Source organism: Siniperca chuatsi, linkage group LG4 (assembly GCF_020085105.1).
Source record: "Siniperca chuatsi isolate FFG_IHB_CAS linkage group LG4, ASM2008510v1, whole genome shotgun sequence".
Lineage (NCBI taxonomy): Eukaryota > Metazoa > Chordata > Actinopteri > Centrarchiformes > Sinipercidae > Siniperca > Siniperca chuatsi.
The window spans coordinates 137,593-150,000 of NC_058045.1; the positions used below are offsets into that span (position 1 = coordinate 137,593).

The window sequence follows — 12,408 nt, forward strand, 5'->3', positions numbered from 1 at the left end:
CATCTGTAGACCAGTGCTGACAATACTAATATACTACTCTTTTATCTTATTTTTAAATTTTATTTCTATATAGATTTATCTCTTATATATTGCTCTTTTTAATTGTGTTGTTTTAACTTTGAATTGAGTTGTTTTAACTTTAAAGCTGGGGTATGAGATGCTGGAGCAATCCAATACGATGACAAATACCATGATATAGAGCGAACGACGACACAGTAAGTAATGTAACTAACGTTAGCTAGGTTGTGGGTTAGCAAACTGTCCCTACAGTTGCTGCTGCGAAGCTAACAGCCAAAGACGACGCGACGGTTTCCCAGAGCCAGCAAACCAGCTCCAGACAGAGATACTCACAAATCTCCTGCTAACATCACAACAACAGCATATCTTGACAAACTAGAAAGTAAGCTGAATGTCCGTGGGCAAGTCATTTAACATTACCTGACACACAAATCATGGCTGGAATAGTGTTGTGTGGCTGGTTCCCGAGCCACTTTGTTTATTTCAGCGCACACACTGTATGGACAGCTAGCGTACCGTGAGGAGATATTCGCTGAATTTGACAAAAAGATGTGTATTGGATTAGAATCATGCCACACCTTAAACTTCTCTGTACAGCACCTTGAATCTACCTTTGTGTATGAAAAGTGCTTTATAAATAAAACTGCCTTTCCTTGCCTAATGAGGGGTTTCTGCACCGCAACCCTACTATAATATTACCCTCTATGTAACTGTCGACAGACTGTTCTTACTGACAGTCTGATCATGTCCTGCATTGACATTCTCAGTCACCTAAGGAAGAGTTGCTCTTCTTGCACTAATGCAAGAGCATCACGCTCATCAAAGGTGCACTGTTGACCACAATTTCTGACCCTATTTACTGATGTCTTTCTCATCGAAATGCAGATGTCATTTTAGTCACTGTTACTATGGAAACACAAGCCAGCTGAGCAGTCTTTCTGACTGACCATCTTTCAAAGTCACTTAGATCTTTTCCTCTTGCCATCTTGACACAATATCAGAATCAACTGCTGCCTGGCTCAGCATTTTTATACATGCCACAGAGCATGACTGGATGTTAACTGTGAAGGAAATCTGTCTTCTTGCTTTTACCTAAACATGGTTCAGTGAATCAGACCGGGACGAGGACCTGTTAATAAGTGGGTCTCGTAAACCATTTCGTCACTGACGATTACCAACAAGCAACATGGAAGGGGCATGTGCTTCTACATCAACAAGATGTACTCTAACCCCGTCGTGGGGCGGGAGAGGATATCTACCCCAGACATCAAACTGTTGACAATCTCACTCCGCCCTCTCACTCGTAGCTGTTGGGACAGGTCTCCAGAGATGTGCGTAATGAAATATGGAAGGCTAAAATGAAGTACAGGGAAAAGATAGAAATGCAATATATGCGATCTTGGAGCAGTCTGGCAAGGGATTTAAACAATGATAGCCATTAATCAACGTGCAAATGAGACTAAAAACTCCTTCAGTGTAAATGGGGTGGATGATTCTGATTTGCTGAACACTTTCAACTAATTTTCGCTTCGAAAGGTCTGTGTTCTCTGAATATCTTTTCATGCTTAGAGGGTCTCTTGTACCTCAAAATGACATTGCAATAGCTCAGGAATGTCTCACAGCCCTATTTAGGAGAGTGAACATAAGGAAGGCTGCTGGTCCTGATGCCATCTATGGGTGCACTTTGCACTATTGTGCTGACTAGCTTAAAGGTTTTTTCCACTGGCACTTTTAGCCATGGCGAGTCAAACAATGCTGCCACTGACTTGCGTTTCCATTACCTGTATAAATGCGCTGAGCTGTGCCGAGCCCGATATGGACCATCTCCGGAGTTGTGACAAAGCATGCCTGACCGCCTCCAAGCGGGTTCTGGTGATGTCAGATGCTTCATCGGCTACAGGTCTATATGTCTGTTTGACCGAGGGCGGGGCTGTGTCACACAAAATCTGGCAATGTAGCTCCTTCCTGCAGGGTTGTGTGGAGGTGTGGCCATGTTTATTTGTGCTTTAGAATGTAACCGCCGTCAACAATCAGAAAATAACATTTTATTTCTCTGATTCACTGCTTTGTTCTCGCTAACGCCACTCCCTCTCTTCATTTACTCTAATGCTTGCTTGACCACCGCTCCCTCTCTGTGGTTCACACGCTCAAGACACACCTTTAAGCAGGTAGCCCTATTGTAATGGAGATGCAAATCCCTGTCGTGCTGGGCTGATGTGCCAAGTCAAACCGAGTCGAGACAAGCCAGCAGATGTGTATGGAAAAGGGCTATTAGTGAGGTCTTCACTAAACTCGTCCAGATGTGTGACTTTAGACCTGCTGCGCTTACATGCCTTGTCATGAAACATTTTAAGAAGATTTGGTTGTCTCCCTCATTGATGGCAAACTCTTCATTCTTGAAGTACCTCGAACCCAAATCTTATGCAAGACTTTTATTTGCTGATTTCCCGTCGGTTTTAACAAGATGCACCCTCATACTCTGACTGAGCGACTTGCTTCTTATTTTAAAATTACCTGATCAGCTTTTGATGTTGCTTTTAGATTTTCTAACAGATAGATTCTAGCAGGTTTTGGTGAATGGACACATGTTCGCAAGCTCAATGTGAATGACACTCGACTCTATCGCCCCTTTAAAAAAGAAGATAATAAAGACATAGAAGGTTAGCTCCACGGTATAACATCCAAACCTGCAAATTAAAGCAAACATCGCGATAGGAAATGGCATTCCACCAATCTGGAAGAATCTTGTTTAGTTTGGCAAGACAGTCTTAAAACATATAGGAAGGCCCTCCGTAATGCCAGAGCAGCTTATTACTCATCATTAACAGAGGAACATAAGAACAACCCCAGGTTTCTTTTCAGCACTGTAGCGTGACTGACAGAGTCTCACAGGTCCATTGAGCCATGTATTCCTATAGCCCTCAGTAGTAACGAATTCATGAGCTTCTTTAATGATAAAATTCTAATTATTAGAGACAAAATTCATGACATCCTGCCCTCAACCAGCAACAATTTATCCTTAAAGACAGAAACCTTAGAAACAACTGTAAAACCAGATATATTTATATTTATATTTTGACTGCTTTTCTCCCATCAACCTTCTTCAACTAACTTCAATGATTAATTCATCTAAGCCATCAACCTGTCTTTTAGACCCCATTCCAACTCTGCTGCTTAAAGAAGTTTTACTCTTAGTTAGCACTTCTTTACTAGATATGATCAACCTGTCTTTATTAACAGGCTATGTCCCCAGTCTTTTAAAGTAGCTGTAATGAAACTGCTTCTTAAAAAGCCCACGCTTGATCCAGGGGTTTTAGCCAACTACAGACCTATATTTAACCTTCCCTTTGTCTGTAAGATCCTTGAGAAAGCAGTTGCCAATCAGTTGTGTGACTTTCTACATAACAATAGTTTATTTGAGGATTTTTTAGTCAGGATTTAGAGTGCATCATAGCACAGAGACAGAGACTGGAAAATTACAAATTACCTTTTAATTGCATCAGACAATGGACTTGTCTCTGTACTTGTCTTGTTAGATCTTAGATGGATCTTGATGGTCAGTGGCATTCGATACCACTGACCATCAAATTCTATTACAGACTGGAACATTTAATTGGCATTAAAAAAACGCACTAAGCTGGTTTAAATCCTATCTATCAGATCGCTCTCAGTTTGTACATGTTAACGATGAATCCTCCATGCACACCAAAGTTAGTCACGGAGTTCCACAAGGTTCTGTGCTTGGACCAATTCTATTCAGCTTATATATGCTTTAGGCAATATTATTAGGAAATACTCCATAAACGTTTGTTGTTAGGCAGATGATACCCAATTATATCTATCAATCAAGCTAGATCAAACTATTCAGGTGAGCCCTGAACCATCCCTTAGTTATGCTGCCTAGACTGCCGGGAGACTCTTCTCTCGCCTCCTCTCCCTCTTCATCTGTATGCATTCTTATCCCATTAATGCATGTTACTAACTCGACATCTTCTCTCTCCCGTAGTTTTGTGCTTTCTCGTCTCTCTCTTCTCTCTTTCTGTCGCTTTCAGCAGGTATTTCTGCCTCTGGAGCTGCAGAGACTGCATCTGTGATTGCGGACCACCTACTACCCCCATGTTCCTGCTCAACACCTAACACCTATATGGAATTTGCATTGTGCTACTTCTCTCTCAATCCAACTGGCAGTGGCGGAGTACAGGGCTGTGGTGGGGAACTTTGTTTCATGGTGCGAGCAGAACCATCTGCAGCTCAATGCGACAAAGTCAAAGGAGCTGGTTGTAGATCTACGGAGGGCCAAGGCACCAGTGACCCCGGTTTCCATCCAGGGGGTCAGTGTGGACATTGTGGAGGACTACAAGTACCTGGGAGTTCACTTAGACAACAAACTGGACTGGACCAAGAACACTCAGGCTGTTTATAGGAAGGGCCAGAGCCGCCTCTATTTTCTGAGGAGGCTGAGGTCCTTCAACATCTGCCGGACGATGCTGAAGATGTTCTATGAGTCTGTGGTGGCCAGTGCTATCCTGTATGCTGTTGCATGCTGGGGCAGCAGGCTAAAGGTAGCGGACGCCAACAGACTCAATAAACTGATCCGCAAGGCCAGTGACATTGTGGGGGTGGAGCTGGACTCTCTGGCAGTGGTGTCAGAGAGGAGGATGCTGGCCAAACTACATGCCATCTTGGACAGTGTCTCCCACCCGCTCCATGACGTGCTGGTCAAGCAAAGGAGCACCTTCAGCGGAAGACTCATCCCACCAAAAAGCACCACAGAGCGCCACAGGAAGTCATTCCTGCCTGTGGCCATCAAACTATTTAACTCCTCCCTCTAAGGGTTAGTCTGTTTGACCCTAGGTCACTAAACTGGACATTAAGCATTACATCTCCGCCATAATTATTAATTATTAATAATAATTGTGCAATATTCTGTGTAATACTTCCGTGCAATATTAGTTTTTCCCCTTGTTAGTTTTTTCTTATTTATTGCTACTGAAACTATATACCTCAGTTACTCTTCGACAGTACATGCACCTCCGCTTATAATTTAATTATTACATAAGGAGTTACATTGTATTTTAGACTGTACTTTCATCACCAACCAGTAAACCCACTTGGTACTTGACACTTAGTTTATCTTATACTTATACCGACAGGATACTTAATTTATTTCTGACCTGTTTTATAGTGTTTTATTTTTTTCTAGTACTTTCTCCTGTGTGCACTGACATAAAGACGAGCTACTGTAACAAAGAGTTTCCCTACGGGGATCAATAAAGTATTTCTGATTCTGATTCTGATTATCAGCCAATCTGACCATGTTCTGTCCAGTGAATTCACTGTAATACCTTCAGGCTGGCATTATAATGTACCCCTTAGGAGAATAAACCGCTACTCTAAGTTCTTCATTCCTTCCGCTTTCAGGTTACTAAACGGCGACATTTTAAATGACTGTTACATTCTTTTAAACTTGGTTATTTATATGAACTATAACAAAATGTTTATTTTATTTACTGCTGCTCGTTGTTTCCTTATATTGAGCTATGTATGTTGATCTGTTGCCTTTGAGTCCTGTGTATGGACTGGGTAAGGTGCTAATGAATTACCCTTCTTGGGATCAATAAAGTTGTCCGAATCTGAATGAAAGCACAGCACTGACATAAATCTCATGGACTCACTGAAGTCATCTGGAAGGAAAGAAGGAAACCACAGAGCTGTTTAGATGCCCCACCCCGTTACAACTGAATAGTGATCATCTGATTTGTTCCATTTGTTTCCAAATGCAGGTCACCGTGACACAGTGGTGTGTCTCATCTTTAGCCCATGACCAGCTGTACCAGGTTACAGAGTGTGTGTGTGTGTGTGTGGCTCGCTAACAAGCTGACATTAATATGAAGGTCAGATGTATCAGAGATTTGATAATCAGGTGTTTTAAAAACACTGTTAGTGAACAGTGGGGCTGGGACAGCTACCATGCATTACTGCAGGGTTGAACAAATGATCACTATTTTTTTCTCTAATCTAAACCAAGCAGCCACTATCTCCATCACAGGCTAACCATTAAAAGCCTTTATTGTGAAGCAGCTACAGCTTCCTGTAGCCTTTTTGAACAATGTCAGTAAACTGCAACCTCTTTAGTGCATAAAAAAAGCTACAGCGGGATAGAAATGTAGCCTGTTTTTTTGAATGGCACAGAGACAGACGTGTTCTACCCTGTGCAGATTTTAAAGCCCTTTGACACAAACTTGTGATTTTGGGCTATATAAATAAATGTGGCTTGATTTGACTTGACTATATAGCATTTAACAGAACAACCACTTGTGTGATGTCCCATCAACACAATGAAAAAATAAATCAATGCCATCACTGCTACAACACCTCTGGTTTATAGACTATAGATAAATATGGTTTCAAATGCTAATACCATGAAACACAGTAATCACCAAAAATGATTGTACTGACTGCCATGTCACTGAGACTCCTAACATTTCCTAAAAACATTAGTCAGAGTATGCTATAAAAACCTTACTGAAATGTGTCTACATTACATCCTCTGAAGGCTTCTTTGTCTTGCTTTGATTTAAATGATGTGCTGCAGGTGTCAACTCTTTACAGTTCAGTGTGAATTTTGCATGTGCATGTACACTGCAGTACCTTGTTGCAGATGGTCTCACCTTGCCTTTCTTGCTCATCTTGCTGCGGAGGTAGCTGAACGTCCGACTGATTTTAGGTCCTCCTTTTCCCTCAGTGTCACGCCGCAGAGGGCCTGGCTCCTCCTCTGAAATACTGACAAACACACACTGTGATTGTGAAGTGAGTCTGCTTTAATACACATAACAAAGAGGAATGAAAAGTCGCTCATTTTAATCTAACTGAATACTTTTTGTTAGTGGTTAATGTCAGCATACAGCAATCCCATTACTTCTCTCAGTAATGCAGCAGTGTAACAAGTTACATTTTGATTTAATGTAATTACATTTTAATTACATACAGGGCTTGTGGAATTTGTTTTACTGCATTAAAAATAAAATCTCAGCAAAATTATGGTCCCATGCATTGAATTACAGCCTGTGTCAATATCTGTTTTGTAAAGTTATTGTCTTCAGCTGTAAGAGTGTGGTTTAAAATGTAAACATCATCTACAAAAAGACTGTGAAACCTTAACTACGTCTACCAGTGCAGTAAAATTACAAATATTAGCTTCATCAGTTTCCCTTCTTACCTGTATTCCAGTGAGCCAGAGTTACTGGAGAATGAGTTCACCCCTACAGGAAGCAAAGAGGACAGACAAAATCTCATCAGGCCAACACAGCTGCTACACTGCATGGCAATACTGTTTGTATGATATCTGCAACAAAGTGTTTAAAGCCAAATTTCCAAATTGAAATCTGGTCAAGCAAAATGGCAGTTCAAGTGTAGAAATAACGTGCTAATACACAAGTAAAGAGGTTAACACAAAGTTGACCGGGGGACACAAAGAGGGAAAGACATGTGGGCTCCAGGACATTACCACTAATCACAACACCTTTCGATGTAGCAATTACAAAGGTAGAAAAATATAGAAGTATCTTCAACAATGTAATTAAAATCAGGCATGTTATGTTGAGTAGACAATGTCCACGTAAACGTTCAGGCTGAAATCTGCCCTGCATTAAAACAGCGGGGGGGCTGTGTTGGTGGGGGCGTGTTGTTTAAGGAACCATAGGTTTATCAGACGTCAGGTTTATAATACTATGAAACAGGATTTTAAGTTAGAACGACATAATAAAATAATGATGACATCACGTTGCGTTGCAGCAAAAGTTGAGACTGGTTCAACTTTTTTGATGGACCGTGTGCTGTTTTTGCCGGATCCCCCTGTGCTGGCACCCCTGCTGTGTCAACAGACTGGCTCCATTCAAATGAATGAGGGGGCTGCGTTTTTTCATGCAGGGCTCAAGTTGGTCTGACTGTGGCCTGACAGGAAATTCTGAGATACACCTGTGACCAGCCTTGTCTTTCAACTGTCCAACTGTCTAATGTATCCAGCATACTGTACAAACAGACAGAAACACAGATGATTGTTGCTTTAAGAGAGATAAATAAAAGTGTGCTAGTAGGGAGTAGAGGTGGCACAAGTCATAAGACATTTTAGCACTCAAGTTCTAAGTCCAGTTCCAATCCCTAAACTTTGAGCTACAAGTAATAAAGCGTCCCTCACCAAATGTAATACCATGTTGGAATGTGTATTTTCTGTTTCCAGTCTGTGTGCTTAGCTACTGTAAGCTTTATGTGTCTCTGTACTAAACGCACAGAGATGAAACTGATTCTCTCATCGACATCATCTCTGGGAAGACAGCAAATATTCCCATTGTGTTTTCTAGGTTTTCCTTTAAAGGTAAAGTAATGGAAGGTTTAGCTGTGGTTAATATAGCTCTAAAGATGGACTTTCATTTTAGTAAAAGAACCAACATAAATTAGCGTTTTGATACTGGTCATTTGTAAAATGTTTTAAAGGCAGTTACCAGGTGTTCAGGACAGGGCTGCTTAAGATTGGGGAGATTAAAATGGACAGAAGAGACACTCCTGTACAGTTCCACAATCCACAGACCTCCAAATGTCCAAACAAACATGCTTTTAGTTTGAGCTGTAAAAAGCTGATGGCTTTCAGGACAAATGAACCAGGAAGTGTCTTTTTTATCCATCTGATTTTGCAGTTCTAGGAGGAGGTGAACAGGCAGTGTTACAGGACACCACACTGACAGAGGAAACACGGGACTACAGCTACATACATCATACTTACTCCCTCCCACCTCCTCCTCATCACTGGAGGAAGAGCCAATAGAAAAGAAGCGTCTATTTTTGGGGAGGAGCAGGGAGATACTGAGGGAGAAGCTGATTCGTCGCTTTGATCGAGGACATCCACTCACTAAAGGGTATCGATGGGGTGTAGCAGGATGAACAGGAAAGTAAAAAAAAACTCTTATTGCACACGTTCAAGAGTACATCTAACTTAAAAACTACAGGAGGGTAACAGGATGAAAGGATGAAGTAAAAGATGAGAAAACAAAAACTGAAAAGCAATAACAAAAAAACTGTTGTTTGTTAAAATAAAGAGAAACTCACCATCTATATCACGGTGACTGATGGTAACCATGGAGATGGATTTGGTGAGGGTTTGGTGATGGAACATGGCAGGACAGCTGGTTGTCACTGACAGTACCTGATGAGATGTCACACATGAGGAGAAAATAATATTATTAATATTATAAGCAACAGGGTTATTGATATAATATCAGTTATTGACAGATTAGATACCAATGTTGGATTGAAACTGCTATTTGTGACCTGATACACTCCATTGTACTAATATTCCATAATATACAGTGGTGTGAAAAAGTGCCCCCTTCCTGATTTCTTATTTTTTTGCATGTTTGTCAAACTTAAATGTTTCAGATCATCAAACAAATTTCAATATTAGTCAAAGATAACACAAGTAAATACAAAATGCAGTTGTTATATGAAAGTTGTTATTATTAAGGGAAAACAAAATCCAAATCTACATGGCCCTGTGTGAAAAAGTGATTGCCCCACCTGTTAAAACATAACTTAACTGTGGTTTATCACACATTGAGTTAAATTTCTCTAGTCACATCCAGGCCTGATTACTGCCACACCTGTTCTCAATCAAGAAATCACTTAAATAGGACCTGCCTGACAAAGTGAAGTAGACCAAAAGATCTTCAAAATCTAGACATCATGCCGAGAACCAAAGAAATTCAGGAACAAATGAGAAAGAAAGTAATTGAGATCAGACTGGAAAAGGTTATGAAGCCATTTCTAAAGCTTTGGGACTCCAGCACAGTGAGAGCCATTATCCACAAATGGCGAAAACATGGAACAGTGGTGAACCTTCCCAGGAGTGGCCCGCTGACCAAAATTACCCCAAGAGCGCAGCGATGACTCATCCAAGAGGTCACACAAGACCCCACAACAACATCCAAAGAACTGCGGGCCTCAGTTAAGGTCAGTGGTCATGACTCCACCATAAGAAAGAGACTGGGCAAAAATGGCCTGCATGGCAGAGTTTCAAGACGAAAACCACTGCTGAGCAAAAAGAACATTAAGGCTCATCTCATTTTTGTCAGAAAACAACTTGATGATCCCCAAGACTTTTGGGAAAATACTCTGTGGACTGACAAGACAAAAGTTGAACTTTTTGGAAGGTGTGTGTCCCATTACATCTGACGTAAAAGTAACACCGCATTTCAGAAAAAGAACATCATACCAACAGTAAAATATGGTGGTGGTAGTGTGATGGTCTGGGGCTGTTTTGCTGCTTCAGGACCTGGAAGACTTGCTGTGATAAATAGAACCATGAATTCTGCTGTCTACCAAAAACTCCTAAAGTTACTCTAGATGGCATTGTCCTGGCCTCCAGCAGCACCGTAAGGAATCTCTGAGTTATCTTTGATCAGGATTTATCCTTTAACTCCCACTTCAAGGACTGCCTTTTTTCACCTACGTAACATTGCAAAAACCAGGCATATCCTGTCTCAAAATGATGCCGAAAAACTAGTGCATGCATTTGTTACTTCTAGGCTGGACTACTGCAATTCCTTATTATCCGGCTGCTCGAATAAGTCTCTTAAGACTCTCCAGTTGATCCAGAATGCTGCGGCACGTGTATTGACAAGAACTAGGAAAAGAGATCATATTTCTCCAATATTAGTTTCTCTGCACTGGCTCCCTGTAAAATCCAGAATAGAATTTAAAATCCTTCTCCTCACCTACAAAGTTCCTGATAAAGATCTCACAATACCTTATTATCCGACTAGAACACTGCGCTCCCAGAATGCAGGGTTACTTGTGGTTCTCCAAAAGTCTCCAAAAGTAGAATGGGAGCCAGAGCCTTCAGTTATCAAGCTCCTCTCCTGTGGAATCAGATCCCAGTTTGGGTTCGGGAGGCAGACACCATCTCCACATTTAAGAATAGGCTTAAGACTTTCCTCTTTGATAAAGCTTATAGTTAGGGGTGGCTTGGGTGAGTCCTGAAGGAAGTCCTCTTAAATGAAGTTTTTCCTTGCCACTGTCGCCAAATGCTTGCTCATGGTGGGATGTGTTGGGTCTCTGTAATTAATATTATAAAGTTCGGTCTAGACCTGGTCTATAGGAAAAGTGCAATGAGATAACTTCTGTTATGAATTGCCGCTATATAAATAAAATTTAAGTGAATTAAAGGAGAATGTCCGGCCATCTGTTCGTGACCTCAAGTGATCTTGGGTTCTGCAGCAGGACAATGATCCAAAACCAGCAAGTCCACCTCTGAATTGCTGAAGAAGAACAAAATGAAGACTTTGGAGTGGCTTAGTCAAAGTCCTGACTTGAGTCCTATTGAGATGCTGTGGCATGACCTTAAAAAGGCAGTTCATGCTCGAAAACCTTCCAAGGTGGCTGAATTACAACAATTCTGCAAAGATGAGTGGGCCAAAATTCATCTTATCTTTGACTAATATTGAAATTTGTTTGATGATCTGAAACATTTAAGTGTGACAAACATGCAAAAAAAAAAAAGAAATCAGGAAGGGGGCAATATGTTGTGCAGTATGTTGTGTGTATGTATATATATATATATATACACACACACACACACACATACATACATACATACATACATACATACACACTGTATGTATATACAGTATATAATATTTTACCCAATATGTTGAAGTTAAAACAAGGATGAGGTGTTTCCACTATCATTTTATTCCTTTCAGAATACAATCTCTGGACATATAGTGAAACATAAGCAGATCAGGCACAGTTGTTTTCCAGTTAAAGGAATTTCTAGATAATAATGACTTCTGGATCATTTCTGTTCAGAATTTTCTTCATCTGGTAAATTATTGTGTATACTCCTCTCACCTTTTATTCTGAAAGGCCAATTTTCCTGTCTGTGTGTCCCATATAGAGTCGACACTGAACACTTACATGGTCCAGACATCAAAGTGAAGAATGAACGTTTGAGCTGCTGGCTGCAGGCTGCTCACTAAAGAATTTGACAGATGGAAACTGGGAAGGTCAGGTCCTTCAGATTAGAAAGAAGGTTGGAAACACCTTGCGTGCGCACACACACACACACACACACACACACACACACACACACACCTGGCTATCGATGCTGCTTCCGTCTCCTTCCTGCTCCTCCTCAGTGAGGGACACCAGTGAGCCTCTCTCCTGGCTCTCTACACAGGAACTCCTCCCTGCAGTCCTCTCCTCCAGATCACTGAGGCGGGGACACTGAGCATGGTCTGCTACCCTCTCCACCTCCAGACCCTCCAGACTGTAGCTGGGTGCAAGGAGACAACACAAACATATAACTGTAGTCCATCATGATCTTTTACATGATGGCTT

General features: G+C 41.2%; 1 protein-coding gene across 4 annotated transcripts in view; it reads right to left on the reverse strand.

Moving 5' to 3' along the window:
* Nucleotides 1-12,408, reverse strand: part of LOC122874251 (A-kinase anchor protein 13-like) — a 153,654-nt gene that overhangs the window by 31,294 nt on the left and 109,952 nt on the right. For all 4 annotated transcript variants that reach the window (XM_044191852.1, XM_044191850.1, XM_044191851.1 and 1 more), the window contains 4 exons: nt 12,163-12,343; nt 9,121-9,217; nt 7,238-7,280; nt 6,690-6,801 (listed from right to left, as the gene is read on the reverse strand). In XM_044191852.1, coding sequence (XP_044047787.1) covers nt 6,690-6,801; nt 7,238-7,280; nt 9,121-9,217; nt 12,163-12,343 — 433 coding nt within the window. The remainder of the gene's footprint in view (nt 1-6,689; nt 6,802-7,237; nt 7,281-9,120; nt 9,218-12,162; nt 12,344-12,408) is intronic.